Genomic DNA, 24,618 nt, shown 5'->3' with positions numbered 1-24,618 from the left:
CATTAAAGCTGGTTCAGTGTTGAGGAGCGAGGCTGTGACTGTGCTCTCCCATGGGGCACGGAGTCTCCTAGAACTTCTAGCAGGTTGTTGTATTTCCATTTTATCAGTCCTTGGTTGCCCCATCTGCTGGGGCTCGGGTCCATCTTCTCAGACTCACCAAACATGGGGCATATCTGGGCTCTGTGGATGGCTATGTATGCAGCAGCTGCCTTGGGCTGCTGGAAGAGCAGCTAGGTGCCATTGAAACACTAGAAGAGTCACCTCCCATGGACACAGCTTGTATGACATGAGACTTGGCTGTATAATACAGCACTTTCCGTGCCATCTGAAATGTTTTGTTCCTCTGACACTTAAAGAAAGCATCACCACCACCAGGTCTTTGGCCATCTTTCACTGCTGTCACCGAGCTCAGTTCAGGCTGCATGGGATGAACCTACTAAGCCCGGTCCTTCAGGGATGGCATCCTCCATGGCTGATGCTTGGGGGCAGTTGGGCATTAGCAGAGTGCATTTCTGTGGGTAAAATGCTGTCAAAGCCAAGCAGCCTTTGGCCTCAGTGTGAATCATAACATCTGCTTTGGTTCAGGTATTGGATAGACTGACCAGAGGCGATGCGGTGCTGGAGGTAGCTGGGGTTGTGGAGTCTCCTCTCTGGAGAGATTCCAGCCCCGTCTGTGTGCCCCCCTAGGCAGGGAGTTGGACTCCATGAGCTCTGGAGGTCTCTTCCAAGCCCTGTGATTCAGTGATTCTGTGATACTTTGCAGGTTGTCTCCAAATCTAACCCATACTCATACTCTTGACTTGGTTAAAACCCCCAGAGGTCCCCAGCTATCAGCACCGGCTGGCAGTGGCGTCACATTGAGACCCAAATGCTTTCTTATCATTCAAAACAAATAGCCACTCTTCTATCTCCACATGGGTTTTAGGTGACGTCTTCTACCACATTTGGGCAGGAATGTGCTGTGGTGGGCAGATCTGAGCTGGTGGCTTGCTGCCTGCCCCTGCTTTGAAGTCTCTGTGTCTGTCTGTGCTGACTTAAATATAGCCACACGCTGTGTTTTGGTGGGTAGGGGCTGATAGTGAGATAAGACGGTCGCTGTGCCTTGAGCTGGGCATCTGTGTTTCTATGAACCCCGAGGGCAGCATGGTAAAAGTGCTCCTTTGTTTCCAGTTTAGCCCAGGAAGCCCCATTTCATATCCCAGCTCGAACTGGCGGGGAGTCAGCAGTGTAGTTACATGACATCATATCCCTGGCACAGCAGCGTGGCTGGGAGCGTTGTAGGCACCAACCAACACCCCCCCACCCCAGTACTAAATCAAACATTAAATACCCAGGCACATCCATCATACCACGAGAAGGCTGCATGCCACAGCTTTATTCCTCCTCTCCTGCTTCCAGAAGGCAGCCAGAATTTTTGGAGCTGCTGCGGTGATCTGGGTACCCGAGTACGAGCGAGCTCGAGGGGTGAAGTTATGGGCTTTGAGCTCTGGGGTTGGGCACCTGGGGACCTGCCCCGTCCTCCTTGGCCACTCTGGGGGCTGAAAATTCACTGGTGTGGAGACTCTGCTTTGGCCTGGGTCTGCTGAGTGGCTGCAGAATTGGAATGATGAAGATTGCATGTGTTTCCACCTAACCTAAAAATATCTATATATATTAAGCAATATATAGATATAAAAATACAGTATATTAAAAATATAATATATATACACACAATATATATAGCACAGGAAGCTCAATTTAATATCACTGCATATATAATATATATATAAAAGATCATATATTTAATATAACTGCATGTATAATATATCAAATCTATAAACCAAATATATATTATGTATATAGAGTCTATAATTTACATTTATATATAATTTATATTCTGTAATATACAATACACATTTTATATAATATATCATATATATACATTATATATATATATTCTGTTTACATAGCTTCTGAGCAAGCTCATTTGGCAGATAACTCAGCATCCCAGAAGTAGCTTGAAAGGAGTGAAGACTTTATTGAGTCTGCACTAAGCTATATAAGCTAAATATATATATATATGTATATCTAGATAGATAGATAGACAGACAAATAGATATGCTGGCAGACAGGAGCATGTAGGGCTCCAGCCTGTAAGAGTTGTAGCTACTTTGCTTTTGGTGTAATGAATTGGTTTTTAGCTGGAGGAATGCAAACTGATTTTGGTGGTTTTCTCAGGTGGGTAATTTCATGGCCACGGTGTGCAAAGCTTTAGGTTTCATAGTGTGTGTTTCTGGGGGAAACAAATCGCTTCTGGAGGGACAAGACCTTTTTTGTGCTTCTTTTATTGAGTAGGGGTGAAGGAATGGGGGTGCAGAGAGGAAATAACAAGTGCAGAGTCTACAAACTCCCATCTAGTATTTTTTCTTTTATTCTTCTAAGACTTTTATCTCAAGCAATGGCCCTTTTTTTTGCTTTCCTTTATTTTTTCTTTTTTTCTTTATTTTTTCTATTTTTTTCCATTCTTTTTTTTCCCTTTTTCTTTTTTCTTCTTCCTTCTTTCCCTTCCCTTCTTCTTTCCCTTCCCTTCTTCTTTCCTTCCCTTCTTCTTTCCTTCCCTTCTTCTTTCCTTCCCTTCTTTCCCTACCCTTCTTCTTTCCCTTCCCTTCTTCTTTCCCTTCCCTTCTTCTTTCCCTTCCCTTCTTCTTTCCCTTCCCTTCTTCTTTCCCTTCCCTTCTTCTTTCCCTTCCCTTCTTCTTTCCTTCCCTTCTTCTTTCCTTCCCTTCTTCTTTCCTTCCCTTCTTCTTTCCTTCCCTTCTTTCCCTACCCTTCTTCTTTCCCTTCCCTTCTTCTTTCCCTTCCCTTCTTCTTTCCCTTCCCTTCTTCTTTCCCTTCCCTTCTTCTTTCCCTTCCCTTCTTCTTTCCCTTCCCTTCTTCTTTCCCTTCCCTTCTTCTTTCCCTTCCCTTCTTCTTTCCCTTCCCTTCTTCTTTCCTTCCCTTCTTCTTTCCTTCCCTTCTTCTTTCCTTCCCTTCTTTCCCTACCCTTCTTCTTTCCCTTCCCTTCTTCTTTCCCTTCCCTTCTTCTTTCCCTTCCCTTCTTCTTTCCCTTCCCTTCTTCTTTCCTTTCTTTTTTCCTCTTTTTTCCCTTCCCTTCTTCTTTCCCTTCCCTTCTTCTTTCCTTTCTTTTTTTCCTCTTTTTTCCTTTCCCTTCTTCTTTCCTTTCTTTTTTCCTCTTTTTTCCTTTCTTTTTTCCTTTTTCTTTATATTTTCTTTCTTTTTTCTTCTCTTCTTCTTTCCTTTCTTCTTTCCCTTCTTCTTTCTTTTTCCTTTCCCCTCCACAGGAGTGTAAATAACGCAGTAGGTGTCAGCTGGTCCTGGAGGAGCCAGCTCTGGTGCCCGTCCTCCTTGTAAACAAAGCTGTAGCAGAAAGAGCAGACACCTGATCAGATGTGGAAACCTGTTTCCTAATTAATTCCTGATGCTTCTCACGCTGCTGTATAACTTTATAAGGAGTTCAGAGAGATACTGTTCCCCTGCTCCAGGAGGCTTGGTTACTGCAGGCCTTATCCTGCCACATCTCAGCAGGCCTAGATTTCTTCGGTTACCTGTCCCTTCTCTGCAGAAAGGTAGATTTTTAAAAGCTCTTGTTGTGTTGCTGAGGGGGTTTTGTGTGCTGCAGACAAGGGACCTGCCTGATGGTGGGTGAGAGTGATGATTTCATGGTGCCAGACCTGACGGCACTGTGTTGGCTCCAGTGCTTGGATGAATGGGGGTGTGAGCAATCTATTTTTAGTGTGTATTCATAATTGTAGTGCTGGGAGCTGTGGCTGCCAGCACAAGCTTCTGGGTGAAGCTGCTGTGGGCGTTGGATGTGGCCCAGGTCTCAGTGGGGGCTGCAACTCCTTGTGAGAGCGCGGCGGCACTGGGCTTGGCTGGGGCTTGGTGGGAAGGATGCTCCTCTTGCCATGTGGAGCCACAGCAGCCCCATGGAGCTGGTGTTTGAGCTCAGCCAAAGGTTCTTTGCCAGCCCAAGCACCGTCACAAGGAGCCCCAGATTACCAGAGGGAAGTGGAGCAAGTGAAGTGTCTCCTCGTGGGGATTTCTGCTTTCCTTGTGTATTTGGAGTGAGCAAGGCTTTACACTTGGCTATAGAAGCAAACCCTGCCTGACTTCCACCCAGAGGGGAGTTGAGGGTGGAACCACTGAGATGACCACACGTCTTTTAGCTTGTGACCAGTGTGCACAGGCAGGGCAAGGCCAAGAGCTGTGTGTGCATGAGTGCCTGTGCCATGAGCATCCTGTGGTCTCGGCCACTGCCTGCTTGTGTGGCTCCCCCAGATGATAATAGGGCTAACCAGGGCTCTACACTGCTAACTGTGGGTGCTTTGCATGTGGCCACCCCTTCTTGGCCTTCTTCAGCCCAGAACTCTTAATCCCAGTGAGTTATTTAGGGGTCCCAAGGAGTTGTTATTGGGAACAGGATCTACCCATGAAGGAATGTGGGTAATGAATTGGTTTTCATGGGAGAAAAAGAGGGAAAGGAATAGGAAAGGGGAGCAGGGGTGGGATGACTTCAGAAATTATGGGAAAAGATTCAAGGTACTCAAGGGAAAGGTTTGGTCATGGTTCTCTGGTGGACTTTGAAGGCAGCAAGTGTTGGGGGGGAACAGACAGCCGCTGGTGAGCCTCCCCCCTTGGCACTGGTCCTTGTGACAACATCAGACATGGAAATTTAGTGCCAAAATGCATCTGTTGGTGAGTAGGGTGGGAATGGCCATAGATGTTGTCAAGTAATTTGTGTTTTGTTTATATATTCTGGAAAGGCTGTAACTCCCTGTACAAACCTTGGCCTGATTTAATTTTTCATGAGGTCTCAGTTCCATGTAAGAGGGACGTGGATTCCTCAGCAAGTTGGGGTAGGACCAAGAGTGGAGATCAGGTCTAATGAAACCCAGTAAATCATGGTCTGCCATCCTGATGAAATCTATGTATCGTGGCCTGTGGAATGCCAGATGATTCATCTGTGAAAATTAAGCAACTGGTTAAATCAGGGGGGCCACATTTTGGAAACAGCTTCTGCTTGTAGCATGTTCTGTAGGTGAGTGTTCAAGGCAGATGAGTTGGAGCACGATTTTGAGGTATTCTTCAGCTATGCTGAAGATAAGATCTCCTAGCTGGCAGACACTGGAATTACTGACAATACTCCACAAACACTGCACCTTGGGAAAGTGGGCTTTCTAATGCCAAGATGATGAGGCATTTGGGTCTAGCAAGAAGCAGAGCAGATGAAGAGATAAATGGAGGAGCAGAAGAGTCTGCAGTGAAGCTTGATCTCCAGGAAGGTGAGAGGTTTGATGGAGCAGGGTGAAGATGCAGCAGGAGGAACTTTATTCATATAAAGCATATGAATATGAATTTCTGTTTTGGGAAAATACCACTCAGGGATTGCAGTTTCAGAGAGATTCACTTCTCCTATCCTTGTGCACCGTTGGTACATGAAACAAACCATGGTCAATGCAGCAAATAACCTGCAAACTCCAGGTAGTTTTTTTTTTCTGGTGGATTAAACTAACAATTAGGAGAAAAAAATAAACCACAAGCAAAAAAAGGTAACAAAAAAAGAGCAAAAAAAACCCCACAGAAAACGTTTCTGCCATCACTTTATAAATGAACTGGGCTGTTTGGATGAGGGGTCTGGGAGGTGGGAGTCTGGCTTTGTGCTTGCAGGGGTTTCCTTGCATCAGGGTTTCACCTCTCTGCAGTGTCTCCATTTACTGTTATTAAAAGAAATAATAGAAATTAATGCATTAACTTTATGATGTGTTAGCAGATAATTAAAGATCAGAGGGGGATGTTTTCCTCTTAAACTGTGTCATGTAGCAGTATTTTTAATAAGAATATTGCATTATCCCCAGACCTTGGCTTAGGCAATGTGTAAGCAGTAAGATGGAGGAGTGATTGACAGTGATTAGCTACAAGGGAAACGTGGGGAGGGTGCAGAGCTTGGGGAAGAATGGAATGAAAAATTAAAGGCACAAGGAAACTGGTACAACAGGGAACCCACTTTGGTCCCCACTTCAGTCCTCTGGTTTTCTTCCTGCAGTTCATCCACTTCATAAGTTGCCACCAAAGTGAACTTGGAGCAACAAAGTGGTTCAGATCCCTTTGGCTTCAGATAGATGGATTAAAACTGGAGTGAACTTTCTGTGGGAAAGCAAGTAAATACTGCTGCTCAGCCTCATGTGAGGGTAGGTACCAGGGAGCACACAGGGGTCTCCAAACCACCCACTGAAACCTCTCAGTGTGGGGTTGGGAGCTCCAGACGGTCACAGGGGCGGTGGCTGAAATTAAGATGGCATTTCATAGCTTCCCATCAGAGCAGAGATGCTCATTCCCTTTTAATTGGCTTTTTCTTCTTTTTTTTTTTTTATTTTTTCCCCCCATCAACAACTTGGAAAACTAAAGGAATTAAATGGCCTTTTTTTTTCCAGTGAGGACAAGTGCCAAATAATTAATTGGCCACTGAATTCAGATCGGGCTTGGAAGCCTCGTGAAGCAGAAGCAGGGGCTGTTTGTTTTGGGTTATGCTGGGGTTTGTTTTTCTGGAAAAGCTGTTGCAAACCTGAATGAATTAATGATGGTAGTGTTTGTTTACTCCCTGGATTAACCAGTCGGCTGAAAGAACACTAATTGGTCAGTTCTAATTTGGGCTTTTTCCGTGACTTTGATGATCTGCACCTTTTCTAATGCTTATGCCCAATAAAATAGGCATTAAAATCGTTTGGAGGGCAGTGGAATGACTCTGAGTAAAGCTTTGTGAGAAGTATTTGAATAGAAAAATCTGAAATCAGGCTAGTTTGGCTCTTTTAATGTAACTAAACAAGGAAATTTCTGCAAAAAAGAGGTTTCCTCACTTATTTTGATGCACAAACCAGGGTTTGGGTGCCGCCTCTGACTCGGCGAGACGTGGGAGCACACAAACAGGGGCTACTCCCTTCTGCCAAGAGAAAAACAAGGCTGAGGTGCTTATCTAAAGGATGGTTGTGGTCTTTAATCATTACACTTTGTGTAGGTGCCGTTTAACTGGGGATGGTCAGCCCCTTCCCAGTGATCTCCCGCCGGGTTATCTGAACATCACCGCGGCATCTCCCGCAGCCCGGCTGGGACGTGCTCTTTGGAAAGAAGCAGAAGCAGCCGTGTTGTCCTCACACATGTCCTTCCTTGAATGGTGTTTTTTGCTGCCTTGTGCCAACAGGAATTCATGCATTGGCTGGGAAATAAACCCCAGCATGAACTCTGGGTGAGCTGCCAGGGGGACAGAGCCCTTCTGCAGCCTGATCCGTGCGTGTCCGGGGCTGGAACAATACCACCCAGCCTTCATTAACTACTACAGAAGCATGTGAAGTTGTTTTGGGGGAAAAACATGGCACTAGAGCATGAATGGGCAAAGCAAAGGGGTTCATTAGCATCCGGCCCATCACGAGGAATAGCAACAGCCCTGATTTTGGTTGACAAAGCTTTCTTCTGCAGGAGGAAAACTCAACTTTCGAATTAGTTCCTAGCCATGAACTCCCATTTCCACAGTGCCCTGTTCTCAGGGGCTGATCTCTGAACTCCCCCCCCCAACCTCCCACCACCCCCCCAAAAAGCTTGCTTTGGGTCGATGCCGAGCGGGCTGTGACTCGGTGCCTAATCTAGCGTGGCAAATGTGCGGGGTGATGTCCGGGAAGAACTGTCACAACCCGCTCCGGAGAGCCGAGGGGGGAAGGCTCCAGGAGAGCAGGGACACAATGGCACAGATTGATGTGTGGGTTTATTAAAGCACAGTTTGTTGCGTGGTGGGCAAGCGTTTCAACCTGCTCTGTAACGTCTTCCTCAGGGTTTTAACACAAGGAGGTTCTTGTCAAGACTCTTTTTTTTTTTGGTACAAAAGTGCTGAACTTCCCCCTCCCAGGGAAGTGTTTGGGGGGAAAAAAGTGTTTCCATCAGAAGATGCCCTTTTCCCAATTAGATTTTGAGATGTCACTAAGCTGGGGGAGGTGTGTGTGTGGTTTTGTTAGGGGTTTTTAGGGTTTTTTCTTAATTTGCCCCAAGCATGCTTCGTTAATTGGGTAGAACTCATTTTTGTAATCAGAAGGGTTCGGTGCTTTGGCTCTCTCTGCTTTGGTCTCTCCCCAATTACTCTGTGTAACAGTCTCCATTCACAGCCAGAGCTGTAATCCCACCCGTTCAAAAACGAGGGGGTTGTTTGGAGACCTATTTTCCACCAAACCCTGCCACCCCCTCTTTCAATTTGGGTTGTGGTTTTTGTTTTTTGGGTTTTTTTTAAATAAAACTATTTGTTGCTGTAGCACAAATAAACTGCTCTGTGAATTTACCCAGGGCTGACCTTACGGTCGTTCCTTTGATCCTTTAATAATACTGAGATGATCCTCCCAGTCTCTAGATCGCCCCAATTTTATAATTTTGATTAAAAAGTAACCTTAAAAGCTCAGTGGGATCATCTCATTCTTTGAAAACTGCTGTGTATCTGTATGCCAGCCTGGAACATAGACTAGAAAAAGTGTTTTACTGATGTATCATGTCTTGGTTGTAGATCAGATCGTTTGCCAGCTATCTCTGTGTAAGCATCCTCCTGGCTGGTTTGATTTTACTTGGATCACTGGCATCTCTTCCCCTTTGGGCACATTTTTAGATGGCAACATGGTGTGATTTATTCACCCCTCCTCCCCTTTTTTCCTAGCAGATGCATTGCACAGGGGTATCACCAGTGCTTCCCCCATGTTGTAACTGGAACGTACTTACTTACTGGGTTAGATGTAACTAGACAAGATGGTCTGGGATGCTCCGAGTTGCTGCTGCCACATTGAGCCTTGTCCAAATTTAACTTAGTTTGCAGGCCTAGGATGTCATTTTACTGCTCCCTTAGAGAGGACCCACCACCCTGCCTGCTTCCAGCATTGTCTCATGGTGTGGCCACCAACCCCAGGGCGAGGGGCACAGCTTCCCTGCCCCAAAACACACTTACCTGTGTGCCCTGGGGCTGGCAGCACGGAGCCTGGCACCTGCTTTTCATGAGGAGCCAAGAGGAGCCGTATGCAGCACGAGCTCCACACAAACAGCATCCCTGCCTTGGAGAGAGGAGCCCTTTGGGTTGCCCCAGTGAACTTGGATGTTTATTTGGGAAGCAATTGTCCCTCCCCTGCTGCCCTTTGCAGAGGGGGCTGGCTGCTGGAACTGGGTGGTGGGTTGTTTTCTCCTTGTTAGCAGGAAAATCCCGGGATTCCTGTGCTCACGCATGGCTTCCTCATCCTCTGTCTGCACGGAGCCGGGCTGTCTGGGGGCTGCCCACACGCTGAGGTCAGCCCCTGCTCTGTGGGACATGGGAAGGGAGCTGAATCCTGATCGGACTCATCCTGCTGAGTTCAGGGCTCCCTGCTACCTCCTCCTCCTCACACCATGCAGAAATCTGGGGCCTGCATAGGCCTTGGAGCGATTTATCAGCTCACCCATGTCTGTCTGTCTGTCTGTCTGCTCCTTCAGGAGCGTTCAGAGTCACAGTCAGTGATATTATGTCCAATTAAGAAAAGCTCCCATGCACCACTGCTTGTTGGATGGGGTGGGGTGGGATGGGAATGACTGTCTAACTCTTAACATCTCTCCTTAATTTATCAATTAATTTGCATAATTTGTGTCTCCCCCTACAAACATCACGACCTACCTGATTTTTAAGCTATTTTTTCCTGTCATTCACTCCAAATACTAAGTATCTATCCCTGCTCAAGTGCCATGTATCCATGTCAGCTCTGTGCTCTGTTTATCTGGAGCCAAACTGTTCTCTGGGGATCCACAAATGACATTTTACTACATTTTACTACAACTGGTTGACAGATTAAGAGGGGTTTGTATGTGCCCTAAGAGAAGTTAAGCTTTTGCTGCTCAGACCAAAAATATAACTAGTACAAGTTGAAAGGAGAAGCAGTGGGGGATTCCTAAAATGATCTTGAAGTTGCACCTTGTTAAAGCTGAAATTGCATCTGAAGGAAGAGGGAACAGATTGTACCCCCCTTCACCTCCCTGGGATGTGGGCTTTTAGCTCAATGGACTACAGGCTTTGTAATTAGCAGCAGGGCAGTTAGATCGTCCACATTTCTGGGAGTAATTTGCTCACTAATTGTGTTTGGGTGTTTAATTACTCTGGCTTGCTGTAATTGAGGAGAGGTAGAGAACCCCTCTGCAAGAGCTCCTCCAGGTTTGTTGGACAGGGGTTGCATGTGCCTCACTGCATCCCATGTTACTAGGGGGTAACCTGTATTTAACCATTCCCAGGGCCAGGCTGCCAAGGAAACCCTGGAAGTGGCAAGTGGGATGAAGCTGGGTGTGAAGGCAAGTCAGATGAATTCCAGTTCTTAGTCCAAACCCTTCTGATGTGTGTGGTAGGAACTGAAAGCCAGGAGATAAACAGAATAGAAGCCCCCCCACCCCAAAAGAAGAAGAGGTGAACAATTCAGCAGGAGAAAGATAAGGGAAGAGAACTGCAATTGGAGCTGGCAAAGCTGCCAGTAGTCTCTGGGATTGCTTTCCAGTATCCCACATGGCTGGCAGATGGGAAAACGTTCATTGGGATTCAGATTTGTCTTGGGCTGGTGCTGACATTGCCCAGGGAGAGAGCTGGGGTTTCGCTTTTGAAGCTGTGGAGAGGTGCAGACACATCCACGTGTTGCTGCAGCTCGGAGTGGCTGCTGCTGAACCTGCTTGACGTGGGCTGGAAGGCAGGCAGAAAGGTGGAGAACAGCAGATCAGCTCCTGCAGAGGCTGGGGAAGTCACACTGGTGACGTGTGTGAGGAGGAACTACTGTTGGGCAGACCCTTCCAGCACTGTCATGCTGGTTGTAGCTGCTTTGACTTGGTTTGTCACTGGTAACAGCAGAAGGATGGTCCAGCTGGCCTTGCCCTGTGTTACTGCCAAGAGCCAATTCCTTGTGCTGCAGTTTCTCCCAGCTGCTGCTGCTTTTGGCACGCTGTGCTGGAGACTTCAGGGCTGATCTGTCTGCTCCTGCTCAGAGGGGGCTTTTGTTTGCTGCTTCTGCTTGATCCACCTGGAAGAAGAGTTGCTTTGGGGCACTCAGAGGCTTTTCCATGTGAAAAGAGGAACCATCTTCAAGTTGAGATGAGGTAGTAAGCTATAAAACTTCATGGTTTGGTCCAGATGACAAGGAAGAGATGTAGGAGTGAGGCAGAGCTGAGATGTCAGCAGAAGCATCAACCTCCTGTGAGAATGGGCAACCTCCACCTGCACTGGATGCCCAGGGAGAACAGGGCAACGCTTCATCCCCTGTGAGATGAATGTGGAGGAGCACGGAGCACCACAGCACATGCTGCACTCACACAAGGAGGAGAACCACAGAACTGCCCACAAACCAGGAATCCCTTCATCCCTGGCTTTGGTCAAGTGCTTGTGCAGGAAGGTTTGGTGTCTGACTGTTTTCTTCTGCATTAATCCTGCAGTGTTTACCTTGCAGCTGGTGGCAGCCCAGCTCCTGGCTGGCAGTGAAGACCAGCTAGCAGGTATCTGCTGAGCTTGCAAGAGGGACAGGAGGGATAAATATATCCTCACAAATTACTGTCATCATTACACATCAGACTGTCAACAAAGCATCTCCCCCCAGAACCGGAGGTCTGAGGTCCGGCAGCGCCTCTGCTCCAGCGCTCCCTGGTCCCTCCTCGGAGGACGGGGACCTTCCATTGTCCCCAGGGCTGGTGTCGACATGAACGACATGCTGCCACCCTAATGAGACCTGACAAATGGGCAATTGGGCTGCTGCTTAGGGAATTGAATGGTTAATTTCCATAGCACAGTGTCAGGGCAAAGGGCAGGAAGGAGTAATCCCGCTGCAGAGCTCAATGGGGATGCCCTTCTGTCTGAAAGGTGCTGCTGAAGCTGGAAAGATTGAGTTAACTAGGATTTCTGTGTCAGCGCCCCAGACCTTTTCTAAACAGGCTGCATGATCTAAATACCATGGGACTATCTCCCCTAACCTCAATCCAGAGCAGGCCAGCCCATTTGCTATTAGGTCGGAGCACGCACGCTACTGTGTGTGAGAGGAGCAAATCCTCTGAGGAGCAGCTGAGGGAGCTGGGGGTGTTTAGTTTGGAGAAGAGGCTGAGGGGAGACCTTCTCACCACCTACAACTGCCTGAAAGGAGGTTGTAGAGAGGTGGGTGATGGTCTCTTCAGCCAGGGGACAGGAGATGGGACAAGGGGCAATGGGCTCAAGCTGCCCCAGGGCAGGGTCAGCTCAGCTGGGAGGGCAAAGTTCTTCCCTGGCAGAGTTGTGGGGCTGTGGCACAGGCTGCCCAGGGAGGGGGCTGAGTCCCCAGCCCTGGGGGTGTTTAACAGAGGGGAGATGAGGTGCTCAGGGAGCTGGTTTAGCTCAGGATGGGAATGGTTGGACTTGATGATCTTAAAGGTCTTTTCCAACCTGGTGATTCTGTGATTCAGAGGGGGGGAAAAAGGCTGGAGAACAGCCCCGTTCCACTGTGTGAAACACATTCACATGTGTCTTTTGAGCCCTGGGAAAGGCAGGACAGGGTGTGCTCACACATACCTACCCAACATTTGTGAAATACCAGGTATCAGGGTGCCTGATAGGAGGTACTTCTGTTAGTAGCTGGGTTTATTCTATCTGTGGAACATGCTTGCTGAGAGGAGCAGCGACTATAACTGAAGCCTTGACAAGCTGGAATCCAAACTCGCTGGTGACTGTGCAGCAGGTGTTCTTCCGTGCAGGGGATCGCTCCTCTGAATGTGTGTGCCATTTAAAGCCAAGTTCCTCCTTCCAGATTCATTCTATTTCTAAGAAAAGACAGGGTTATGCAAATTATTCCCAGGAAATCATTGATATCAACCCCTCCCAGGTAGAGCATGCTCTGTGACACTCGGGGGGTCTTCTGGTGGGCTGCAGGGATGAAGGCTGGACGTCTTCCTCTCGGTGAGCTTGTTACCTTTCCCTTCTGTGATGCTCTTTGTGGTTTTCTCCAGTCTCAAAACCCCATTCCTGCACAAACCAGTTGGGAACCCCTTTTAGCTGAAAGCATGATACACTCTGCCTCTTCATTTTGGTCTCATTATTTATTCCTTCCCTATCTTCACTTTCCCCATCCTCAAGGCTGCCCCATCGTGAGGGGTAAATTTTGCAGCTCAAACAGCTACAGCCACACTCCACTGACATCCAAACCCCACGAAAGCTTTCTGTCCTCCTTGCATTACAGATCAGTCCATCCAGGACTGTTGTGTGTCGTTCAATCACAACGCTGGCTGGGGGGGTTGTCTCAGAAGTACTTTCACCAGGGTTCAAAACAGCAGCCAGGCTGGGCCTTGCTCTGTAACTCAGAGGGGTTTTGGGGTTCAAACATATAGAATAGAGATGGGGAAGGGAATTCTAGATGCTCATTCGTGGTTCTGGCAGCTCGTTAGGAGCAGTGCTGGTAATTAAGCACGAGAGGCGTGATGTGAGTGTTTCCAGCGTGCAGCTGGAGGATGCCTGCCAGCCTCTCACCCAGGACTAACTGCCCCTTGTCTGCTGAGCCTGACAATTCAGCAAGCATCAGCAGTTGCACCCAGACCTTTGGAGAGCAGCTGAAGCTGCAGTTCTCCCCATGAAAGGGAGAAGCTCTGTCCTCAACTGGAAGAGTTCCCATCAGCGCTTAGTGTGACGGTGAGACAACTCAGCTAATTACTTTCTTATTATACCTGGGAGGAATTCTTGCCTTGATTTTAATCTTGCCATGTTTTAACCTAAACTACTGCTGTTTGTCCCTCGTGGTCTCGTTTGATAACACATGTTAAGCACAGGCTGCTGCTGAGAGATTGCCTCGAGCTTTGAGGTGCTCCTCTCGTGGGGATGGGGGTCCTAAGTTGTTTGTATTGTATCACAGGGTGGCTGCTGGGACCCTGTGAACCAACAGAGAGTTGCACTGCATGCAGCTGAGTTCTTGAAATCCATAGTGGGGCTTGTTAAATCTGCCTTGGATTGGTTGGGATAAAGCAGAATCCAGTTCCCCCTCTCTCCTCCACCCCTTCCTCATCTTCTGTATCCATCAGTGTGGATGTAAAGCAGTTTCCATGTGTGATAAACCATAAGGGGTTCTGGTCCAGTGCTGGGTGAGCAGTGAGGCTGCCTCGCCAGGGTGGGCTCTGTCTGGCTGTGCTGAGGGCCCCACAGAGAGCTGCTGGTCCTCTTTCCTTTGCCTTTCCCATGGCTGGGAGAGGTGGATGGTGAGGGGAATCATCTGTTTTAAAGGGTAGATAATGGCAGGACAAGGGGGATGGAGTGAAGCTGAAGGAGGGAAGGGTTAAACTGGATATTAGGGGGAAGTTCTTTGCAGAGAGAGTGGTGAGGGGCTGGAACAGGCTGCCCAGAGAGGGGGTGGGTGCCCCATCCCTGGGGGTGTTCAAGGCCAGGTTGGCTGGGGCCCTGGGCAGCCTTGTGTAGCTCCAGGCCTGGAGGTTGGTGTCCCTGCCTGTGGCAGGGGGGTTGGAGCTCTGTGACCCTTGGGGTCCCTTCCAACCCAGACCAGTCTGGGATTCTATGATTCATTATTTATTTATTTATTCTAATCAGGATTTCTCTTTCCCCTGGCTGATCCACCTCTCTGCAGTAAAACGGATGGAAACGGGCACTTCCCCCTTCCTCAGGTTAAACCAACAACGTTTGATGCTCCACACTGTGTGTTATCTGTTTCTCTCACTGGTTTTTAATGGATTTCACAGGGTTTTTTAATAAAAGAGCTGTTTTCAGATATGAGCCAAGGATAATGACAGCCCTCCCAGCCCTGTCCTCTGCAGGTCTCCACTGCAAGACAGACGTGTAGAGGCAAAGGTGGAAGGTCACATCCCCACCCTGGAACATCTTTCCTGGGGAAAAAAACCCTCAAAAAACAAATTAAAAAAAAAGATTTATTAAATAATAGCTTAGGAAATGGCTGGGTAATGCAGATCTTTTGGTGGAAAAAAACCCCCCAACTGTGTGTGTTCTGGATGGTGGCCAGTGGCCAGGGGAAACCAGTGGCTCCTGCCTGGCTCAGCAGCCACATCCTCTTGGGGCTTTCCTGTTTCCTTGGTTATTGAGGGTTGTTTTCAGAATTTTTAAAGGATTTGTAATAATATATGATAATAATAATAATAATAATAATAATAATAATAATAATAATAATAATAATAATAATAATAATAATAATAATAATAATAATAATAATAATAATAGAGGAGGTGTGTATTGAACAGTGTGTTGGCATCGTGCGTTCCTGGGATGCTCCCCACAGCCTGGGTACAGGGACTGGGATGCTCCTGAAAGCTCCTGGGTTTGGGATGGGTTCGTTTTACAGAGAGAGTGGTGAGGGGCTGGAAGGGGCTGCCCAGAGAGGGGGTGGGTGCCCCATCCCTGGGGGTGTTCAAGGCCAGGTTGGCTGGGGCCCTGGCCAACCTGGTGTAGCTCCAGGCCTGGAGGTTGGTGTCCCTGCCTGTGGCAGGGGGTTGGAGCTCTGTGCTCCTTGGGGTCCCTCCCAACCCAGCCCAGTCTGGGATTCTATGATTCTATGATTTGTTTCTGCTTTAATTAGTTCCTCTCATTCAGGCAGCATTGGAGTGTGTGTGTGGGGGGACTCCAGGCATCCCAAGAGGTCTCCAGCTAGCCTGTCTTCTTTCTTCCTGGTCTAGTCCTGCAATTTTGCAGTACTCTCTAAAGAAGCAGTTAAATCCTGGGGCAGTGTGGTCTCCAATGCCTTTATCAACATCCTACCCAAGGTTTTGAAAACCAGTTGCTGACCAGTCACATTATAAAGGGTGACACCCTTCCCCTTGGCTCACTATCCATCTCTCTAGCTGGGAGAGGGTTTGCCAGAGCCCCTTTCCCAGGCAGTGCCAGGGATGTCTCCGTAGCCAAGCCAAAGCACCACACAGCCGCCTGCCCCCCGGGGAGGCCAGCTGCAGCTTCACAGGGCCACCATGGTTTGGGTGAGGTTGGGTTGCTGGGGGCTGAGGTGGTGGTGGCCAGGCTGCTCGTGGCTTTGTCTCTGCTCACCCTGTTCTCTGCTGTCCCACAGGTGAAGGCTCCTCGGCCGCCGCATGAGTTCGGCTTCGCTGGGCGATGGCCCCGCAGCCCCCGCCAGCGTGGGCTCTGCTGCTCAGCTTGCTGGCCAGCTTCCCTCCAGCCACACAGCCCAGGGACTTCACCGTGAAGGACATTGTCTACCTCCACCCTTCCAGTAAGGCACCTTTGCATGGGCTGCAAAGCCACCCCTGGCACAGGGGTGAGGGTTGGGGGGGACGGGTGTTCAGGCAGCAGGAGCATCAGGGTTGAGCCTGACAGCCCCAGTGCTCACAGAACCAGCTGATGCAAACCCAGGCTGTTGATTCCCCAAGGGACTGAAGGACAGGTAGGGTTACAGGCAGCTGCTGAGTGTCTCAGGAGCTTGCTGTTCCCTATCTGCTGTTCCCCAGTGATCTCTCTGGCCACAAGCCCCACAGCCACGTGGTTTGCCCGAGCCCATCGATAGCTGGGAGCTGAGACACAACCATGTCCAGCTGGGGCACCAGCTGCTCCTGGCTTCACCTCAGTAACTCCCTGGAGCAATGCTATGGTAAAGTTATGCAGGTTTGCTTTCCCCATGGCCTCTCCTTCACCAGTCTGTTCCCTTCATCGGACACAGATTGTATGTCATCCTGGAGGAGAGCTGTGCCTGCTGTCTGCTCCTGGAAAACACTCACCATCCTTCCAAATTTGGCTGAAAAATATATATTCCCTGCAAGGAAGATGAAATTCCTGGTGTATGCCATGACCCTGACCTGTTAGGAGTCCAGGGTGAGAGGGGTGACTTTAATTGGTGCTGTTGTGTTGTCCCATCCCAAGCTGTTCCTTGAGAGCCCCACCAGAGATGCTCCCAGGTGACTCGCTGGTCCTTACCCAGAGGAACCTGTGGAAACAAAGCAGCCTCTTGCTCCACCTCTCCTGCCTCAGCAGGGCCTGGGCTGGAGCTGCTGGGCAATGGGAGGAGGTGATGAGGAGGGAGAGGTGAGATGTGGCCCATGGGGCTGACAAGGTTCAGCTTACTTCACCCCATGGAGATAACTGTGACCCCCCTTCAACATTTGGCTTCTGAGAAGGTGGCAGCATCTTGAAGATGTATTGAGTGTGCTGCAGAGTCCCTGCCAGCAGACCACTTAAGATGTTAACGCTCTTCATTTGGCAAGATAAGTTAGCACTGGGTCTGCTGGTAAAGACTGGAGGCCCAGCAAATGGATTTCTTTCTTTCTTTCTTTCCTTTGGGGACATCAGCCTGCCTTCAAAAGAGGTAGCACATTTCCAAGGTGGGACAGCTTCCAGAAGTGTTTTAATCCATCTGATATTTTGTTCTCAGCACTGATAAAGCAGCAGCTTTGGAGGTGAGCTCTGGTGTCAGGAGAATAAGTGCTCCTTGCTCCCATGAGCTCCCTTTGAAGTCAGCAGCAGGCACTTTAGCTACCCAACCCCTGAGTCCTGAGTGCATCTACCCTGTCAGTGATGGGATTAGTCCAAATCAGGATGGGCTTGATGAAGGTGACAGGTACACTTGTAGAAAGATACCTCCAGAGGGAACAAAAGGTGCTGTGTGCCTCTGGAAAGCCTGGTAGGATGGGATTAAGAGCTGACTTTAACTGGGTGCTGTCTGTTCCTTCCAGCCACACCCTATCCTCATGGATTTAAATGCTTCACCTGTGAGAGGGCAGCAGATAACTACGAGTGCAACCGATGGGCTCCGGATGTCTATTGTCCAAGAGGTAACACACCACATGCCAGGGGGGAATTGAAACCCCCCTTCCAACAGGCACTCACTGTCCCCACTGCAGGGACAGCACTGAGCCCCCATTATTCCTTGTGTGTACTCGGATGTTGCTCCTGCTTGTAAGCCTCCTGGAGGAGAAGGATGTGTAAGTGATAGGAGTAATCCCTTAAGCTTTTCTGGCCTTGGTGGTGGATGGAGTTTAGGACTTTCATCTGCTCCCTGTACCCCTCTGGCTCAGCTGGAAATTGAATCAGCTGGGGTTTATTGAAGGGTTGTGTTTCTCTTGCTGGGGAGATCAGGGGCAGCTGACACAGCCTCCTCTCTTCAGCTGCCATCGAGGTATTTTCAGTATTTTGGGCTTAAAAAAAATCCAACTAGAGTCTGAAGTTGGGAACAGCTCAGCAAGGGCTCAGGGATACAGGACCCAGATCTCAGATTCAGGTATCAGATAGGTCCCCAGACCTCCTGCTTCCTTACTGCTTCTCTTTTTGAGGTGGTCCCAAGGCATTCAGATTGCCCACAGCCCCTGAGGAAGCTCCAAGGACAGGTTGGACATGGGCTGTGTCCTCACTGGTGTAGATAATTAAGGGCCTGAGGCATCTCCCCTGTGAGTAAAGGCTGAGGGAGCTGGGGCTGTTCAGGCTGGAGAGAAGCAGCCTGAGAGGGGATCTGATCAATGGGGATCAAGAGCTGAAGGGTGGGACACAGGGGGCCATGGGCAGCCTCTGCTCAGTGTCTGTGGGGACAGGACAAGGGGCGATGGGCTCAAGTTGGAGCACAGGGAGTTCCCCCCAATGTGGGGAAGAACTTCTTCCCAGTGAGGGTGAGGGAGCCCTGGGACAGGCTGCCCAGGGGGTGTGGAGTCTCCTTCTCTGGAGAGATTCCAGCCCCGTCTGGACACCGCCCTGTGTGCCCTGTCCTAGGGACCCTGCTTGGGCAGGGGGTTGGACCCCAGGGGCTCTGGGGGTCCCTTGCAGCCCCTGTGATTCTGTGGGGACACTGTGTGGGCAGGTGGTGGCAGCTGGGACAGCCTGGGCAGGGGGATGCTGCCAGGGCTCACCACTCCCGTGGTGCTGTGTGTAGGCTCAGCAGTGCTGCTCAGACACAGAACCTGTGTTGTCTGGTGTGGGATGTTACAAATACCCTCACAAAATATTTACTTTGGAGAGAGAAAGGCCCCAGGCTGCCCTGCAGGGACAGCCTGGCTGGGTTTGCATCCTGTGTCAGAGCCCTTATCTGCCCCACAGCTTGTTTGCTTTGAGCTCCAATCAGCACAACATCAAGCAGGACAAGAGAGATGGGGCTGGCTGGCAGGAGATGAGACCAGTGCTCAGGGACACTCCCTGTTTTGAGGGCAGGTGGTCCTCAGGTGACTCAGGACAGCGCTGCCTGCAGATGACTGTGAGAGGAGAGATCCCAAATGACTTGACCAAAAAAGATGTGCTCATGCAGAGAGTGAACTTAGGACTTTATGGGTGTTTGGGGACAGGGAAAACCAAGCTCTGGTGGGTCTGCACCTCCTCAGCTGTGTTCACCCAGACCAGAGCTGTGTGTTAGTTCTGGCCACTTGCTCCTGCAAGCTGGAAACACCCCCCGTGCGCTCACAAAGTGAGGATGGGGCTGCTGGAGATCTGAGCCTTGTCCTTAATCTTCAGCAAGGAGGACTTCTCATCTCCTTATGCTGAAGGGACAGGAGGTGTTTTACTCAAGGCAGGATTCACTGGTTCCCTGGGAGTTCTCCCTGGGAGCCCCAGGGTACATAAGTTTATGGTGTTGCTTTCCTCAGAGCAGTGATCCAAACCCTTTTTGCTTTGCTTGGGTTAAGTGGGGGGAGAAGATGGGGAAACTCCATGCTGGTATTTGCAATCTTATTCTTTCCTTTTCTTTCTCCTTTTTTTAAAGCCAGAATCTTATTAACCCCAAGCAAAGCCCAATACTTTAATTAACTATAAAGTGGGACTTAACAGGAACCACACTTTGTGTGCAACAAAATTGATCACAGTGGAGAGGGACCCCACCAAGCCCTGCACTGAGCAGAGATCAGAGAAAGCATTCCCTGGAGGGCAGGTCTCCTGCTGGGCACTAACCCTGGCTGCAGCTAGTCATTAGCTTCAGCTTCAGCTCAAGCCCAGACTGTGTTAGGGATCTAATTAGTATGGACATACTGCACCCGAAATGCTCCCTGGACTCTGGATGGCCTGTGGGCAGGGTGACCTCATGGTGATGGCCACCACCACCATGGGCCTGTTCTACTCACTGGGGGTGGCACCTGAAAGTGCTGTTAGAGGCTGTGGTTTGGCTCAAGAAAAAGGCCAATGGCATCCTGGGGTGTGTTGGAAGGGGGGTGGTTAGTAGGTCAAGAAGCGTCCTTCTCCCTTCTCTGCTCTGCCCTGGTGAGACCCCACCTGGAATGTTGGGTCCAGTTCTGGGCCCCTCAGCTCCAGAAGGACACAGAACTCCTGGAAAGAACCCAGCACAGGGACACCGAGGTGATGGAGGGAGTGGAACCCCTTCCTCATGAGGAGAGGCTGAGGGAGCTGAGGCTCTTCAGCCTGGAGAAGAGGAGCCTGAGGGGTGACCTTATTCACGTTGATAGATATGTACAGGGGGAGAGTCAGGAGGCTGGAGCCAGGCTCTGCTCAGGGGTGGCAGCCACAGGACAAGGGGCAGCGGGTGCAGCTGGAGCAGAGGAGGTTCCATGGGAATGTCAGGAGGAACTTTGTGAGGGTGAGGGAGCCCTGGGACAGGCTGCCCAGAGAGGCTGGGGAGTCTCCTTCTCTGGAGACATTCAAACCCACCTGGATGTGTTCCTGTGGGATTTAGTCTGGGTGACCCTGCTCTGGCAGGGGTTTGGACTAGATGAGCTTTTGAGGTCCCTTCCACCTCCTGACACTCTGGGATTCAGTGATTCCATGGAGGGTTTTGGTCACTTGTTGTAGCTGTCTGCTGTAGCTGCAGCCCCCTTTGTAGGAGATGACAGCCATCAGCCATGCTGGCATGAGGAGAGAGGTGCTGGGTCCCTCTGTGCAGGGGAAAACACATATTTCCAAGGCAACTGCACAAGACTTTCTAAAAACACCCTTGGAAGAGAGGATGAAAGAGCCCTCAGGGAGCTCACAGGGTGCTGGAAGCTTTATGTCTTCCATCTGGGACCTGCCAGGGGCGAGCTCTGCTGCGCAGACAGAGCCACTGCAGGAGGACGGAAGCCCCAGTGGTGCATGCCTGGATTTGCTGGGGAATGGGAGAAGCAAGAAGCTGTTGAGCACAAAGTGCTTCACCCCTTGGGGCAGGAGAGCCTGGAAACCACGTTAAAATCCACATGCTGCAGCCCCAGCTGGTTTGGAGGCAGCTGAAGAAGCACCCTGAGCCTCCCCAGCCTCTGGTGATAAAGTTCAGTCTGTTTGCTGAGGATATCTCTCTGGAGTTAAGAGCAGGTTAAAGATAGGACAGACATCTGAGGGGGTTTTATTGCCCCTGAATAACACGTTCAGCCAGCAATCTCTCCTGGCTGTGGCTGAATGCCTGAAGCATGAGAAGCATGTGGGGCTGTGCCCAGTGCAGACAGGGGGGTGCTGAACAGGAATCTTCACTTCAAATTCATTCCAACTCCTTTTTCCACTCCCTCCACCTTGTGAAAGCAACAATTTCATTAATAATAAGGTTGATTAATATGAAGAAAGGTATAATTTGGGGAAGAACTCTATATATAATGGCATGTTTCCTGTGTTGAAAAGGCAGTGTTTTCATCTCGGAGAGCCAGGAAGGGCACCAGCACCTTCAGCTTCCCTCTGATGTGGGAATAACCCCACATTCCTTTAAGCCTGAGGATAAACACAGTGTCTGTCTGAATTCTCTGTGTGTTTTATGAGTGTCACTAGAGTAGTGGCTTCAAAAAGGAGGAGGAGGAGGAGGATGATCTCCCCTGGGGATGAGGAAGCCCATAGGAGAGGTGTGCAGGAGATGTGATGCAGGAGATGGGAATGCAGCCCATCTCCTGGGGTTATTTTCCCAAAGACTGGGAAACTGAGGACTACATACATCCTCCCAGGTGTTTGGCTGGTGTTCTGGCATTATTTTATAGGTGGTGAAGCAGAGGGACAGAGAGGGTGAAGGAGCTTCTCTGGGGTGGTGTGTGAGCAGTGGGGACAGCGTGTGTGGGCTGTCAGGCTGGAGGGGAAGGTGGTTGTGCAATGCCTTAGGTAACCCTACAGAACTCGTGGTTGCACGTGAAACCACAGACAAATTAAGCCTATTTGAGTGAAAGTTGGCTTTGGCCATAACTGGGAAGGTTTTCTTGTTCTAAAAGGCAGTTCCTGTAAAGCTGCTGGAGCACAAGATTTTGGGGTGGTCGGGGGGGGTGGGGGTTGAACCAAACCTCACTCCATAACCTGATTATGCAATGTATGTTTCTCTAGCTCTGTGGTTCAGATAATATTGGGACCAAATCTCCATGTTACAGGGTGTTTTGGAACCTCAGGTCTGCACCAGAGCTTGGGCTGTGTGTTCAGTGACATTCCTGTACTGCAAGAAATACATCAAATTTATCCTTTATTTTTAAATCCCAAGGATTTAGGGGAAAAAAAACCAAATCTAAGCTCCCTTTCCTGTTTCTTCCTATTTACAGAGTAGCTCAAGATGTGAATAAGCCAGGGACCCACCTTGTTCTGTCTCTGCAGGTACCAGGTACTGCTTCAGCCAGCACCTGATGAAGGTCACTGGGGAGAGCGTGTCTGTCACCAAGCGCTGCGTGCCCTTGGAGGACTGTCTGTCCACAGGCTGCACATACATAAAGCATGAGGAATACAAGGTACAGGATTAAAAACTACCTCCTTATACAAAATCTGGGTAGAACCCCCCTGGGATTTCACCTGACTGGCTCAGGGAGTCAGTCAGCATCAGTGAAAATGAAGTTTCTCCTCTCAACGAGCTCCTTTCTATTTGGTTTTGAAACAGAAGAATCATCTCTAAATAACTCTCCTGCCAGGTGACAGAAAGGCAATAATCTGTGAATAAAGAGTGATTTCTTGGGAGGCTGGGCTGTGCCTGCAGAACCCACTGGGTTGGGTCCCCTCTGCTCTGCAAATTCTATGATTCCAAGTGATGCTGGCTGACCATCCCGTGCTTTTCTTGCTGAAACTTGTGGGAGAAGCCTGGGAACCTTTGGCTCAAACCTTTTCTAGCCAAACCAAACAGTTATTAACTGGATATTTTTTTCTGAAGGCCAATAGTTGAACTTTCTGGGCTTCTCCAGCAGGTTGAAGCTAAAGAGCTCTCTGAGCTGCCAGGCACCCTGCAGCCCCCATGGGTTTGCTCATCATTTGATGCTCTCTTGGCCTCCAGGGAGTTGGTCCTGTTGCTGTAACCCCTGTGCTCTGGCAGGGACCTGTCACTGGCCCTTCTCACCCCAAGAAAGCAGAGCTGCCTGGCCCTGTGGGCTGACCTAGGAATTGTCTGTCACAGGTGACAAAAAAAGCCCAGATATGAATAAATAGTGATTTCTTGGGAGCTTGTGAGTTCTACTGCAGCCAAACTACTCTGGCTGGTTTACTTATTTAGGGTAGAAAAGGAAATAACCTCTCTGAAGGGGATGTGTCCTCCTCACACCAGCCAATGTGCTGGTCCTCTACAGGTGAAATCGGTCTCCCAATAGATGGATTTAAGAAAAAAGGGGGGGAAGGAAAGCAAAAATAAACAGAACAGCCACTGCAGCCCTTTGCAAATGTAGTTTTGTGTTCCCTGTGTCTCTGCTCACTGGTATTTTTCAAGTAGCTGAGCTCCAGCCTGGTTCCTTTCAGATCTGCACCTCCTGCTGCGAAGGAAGCATCTGCAACTTGCCCCTGCCCAGGAACACAACAGACGCCGTGTTTACAACCCTCTCCCCTCTCAACAGAACACAGAGACTCTCCCCTCCCCTCCTGCTGACAGTGGCCTGTCTCTGGCTGGGGCTGATGGCGCTGCCACGCGCGCTGGTGGTGGGGGGGCCGGGCAGCTGAGCTGGGTGACATCACAGAATCAGAGAAACACAGAATCCCAGACTGGGCTGGGCTGGAAGGGACCCCAAGGGTCACACAGCTCCAACCCCCTGCCACAGGCAGGGACACCAACCTCCAGGCCTGGAGCTACACAAGGTTGCCCAGGGCCCCAGCCAACCTGGCCTTGAACACCCCCAGGGATGGGGCACCCACCCCCTCTCTGGGCAGCCTGTTCCAGCCCCTCACCACCCTCTCTGGAAAGAACTTCCCCCTAATATCTAATTTAACCCTTCCCTCCTCCAGCTTTAATCCATAATCTGCATGGACATTCGACCTGAGTTGTCTTTGAAGGACTGGTTTTTCCTCCTTGTTTTTCATCAACGATGAACTGGGACACTGATGTGCTGGAAGGGGGTAAAACCATCGTGTTTCCCAACTGTTTTCTGAAGAACCTCACCCAAAGGGTCCCAGGACCCGTGGCTGGGACTGGTACACACACCTCTCCTAACTCCTGTCTTTCCTCCAGGAAGAAATGCTGTGTCACTGCCAGCTACTGTCATCACTCACATGGCCAAAACAGTCCTTGTCCTGGTGTCCTGCGAACCTGTTTGAGATCAGAGGGTGCAGGCTATACAGTCAGTGTGCCCTGCAGTTCTTCCCACATCCCCTCCTCTTGGAGAGGGAAGGATTTTGTAGGAAGGCAGCAGTTGCTGGAAGGGATGAGGTCAAGGGAGCATCCATCCATCCATCCATCCATCGAGCCAGCGTCACACACCGATGCCCCCCGAGGTTGCCCACCAGCAGCAGGACCAGCCACCCCCACACACACTGGGATGAGCAGAGAA

At 49.8% G+C, this 24,618-nt stretch overlaps 1 protein-coding gene across 1 annotated transcript; it reads left to right on the top strand.

The window, feature by feature from the left end:
• Positions 1 to 16,126: 16,126 nt before the first annotated feature.
• On the top strand, positions 16,127 to 23,794 carry LYPD6 (LY6/PLAUR domain containing 6; the record flags this gene model as incomplete). The annotated part of the gene is made up of 4 exons (XM_084265662.1): positions 16,127 to 16,244; positions 17,698 to 17,796; positions 22,478 to 22,608; positions 23,597 to 23,794. 4 exons carry the CDS (start codon positions 16,127 to 16,129, stop codon positions 23,792 to 23,794), a joined length of 546 nt encoding a protein of 181 aa, XP_084121788.1.
• Between the last annotated feature and the right edge of the window lie 824 nt (positions 23,795 to 24,618).

Source organism: Gallinula chloropus, assembly GCF_964237585.1.
Source record: "Gallinula chloropus genome assembly, chromosome: 5".
NCBI classification, from domain to species: Eukaryota; Metazoa; Chordata; class Aves; order Gruiformes; family Rallidae; genus Gallinula; species Gallinula chloropus.
Note: the sequence above shows the minus strand (reverse complement) of the source record. Positions and strands in the feature narration are given on the sequence as shown.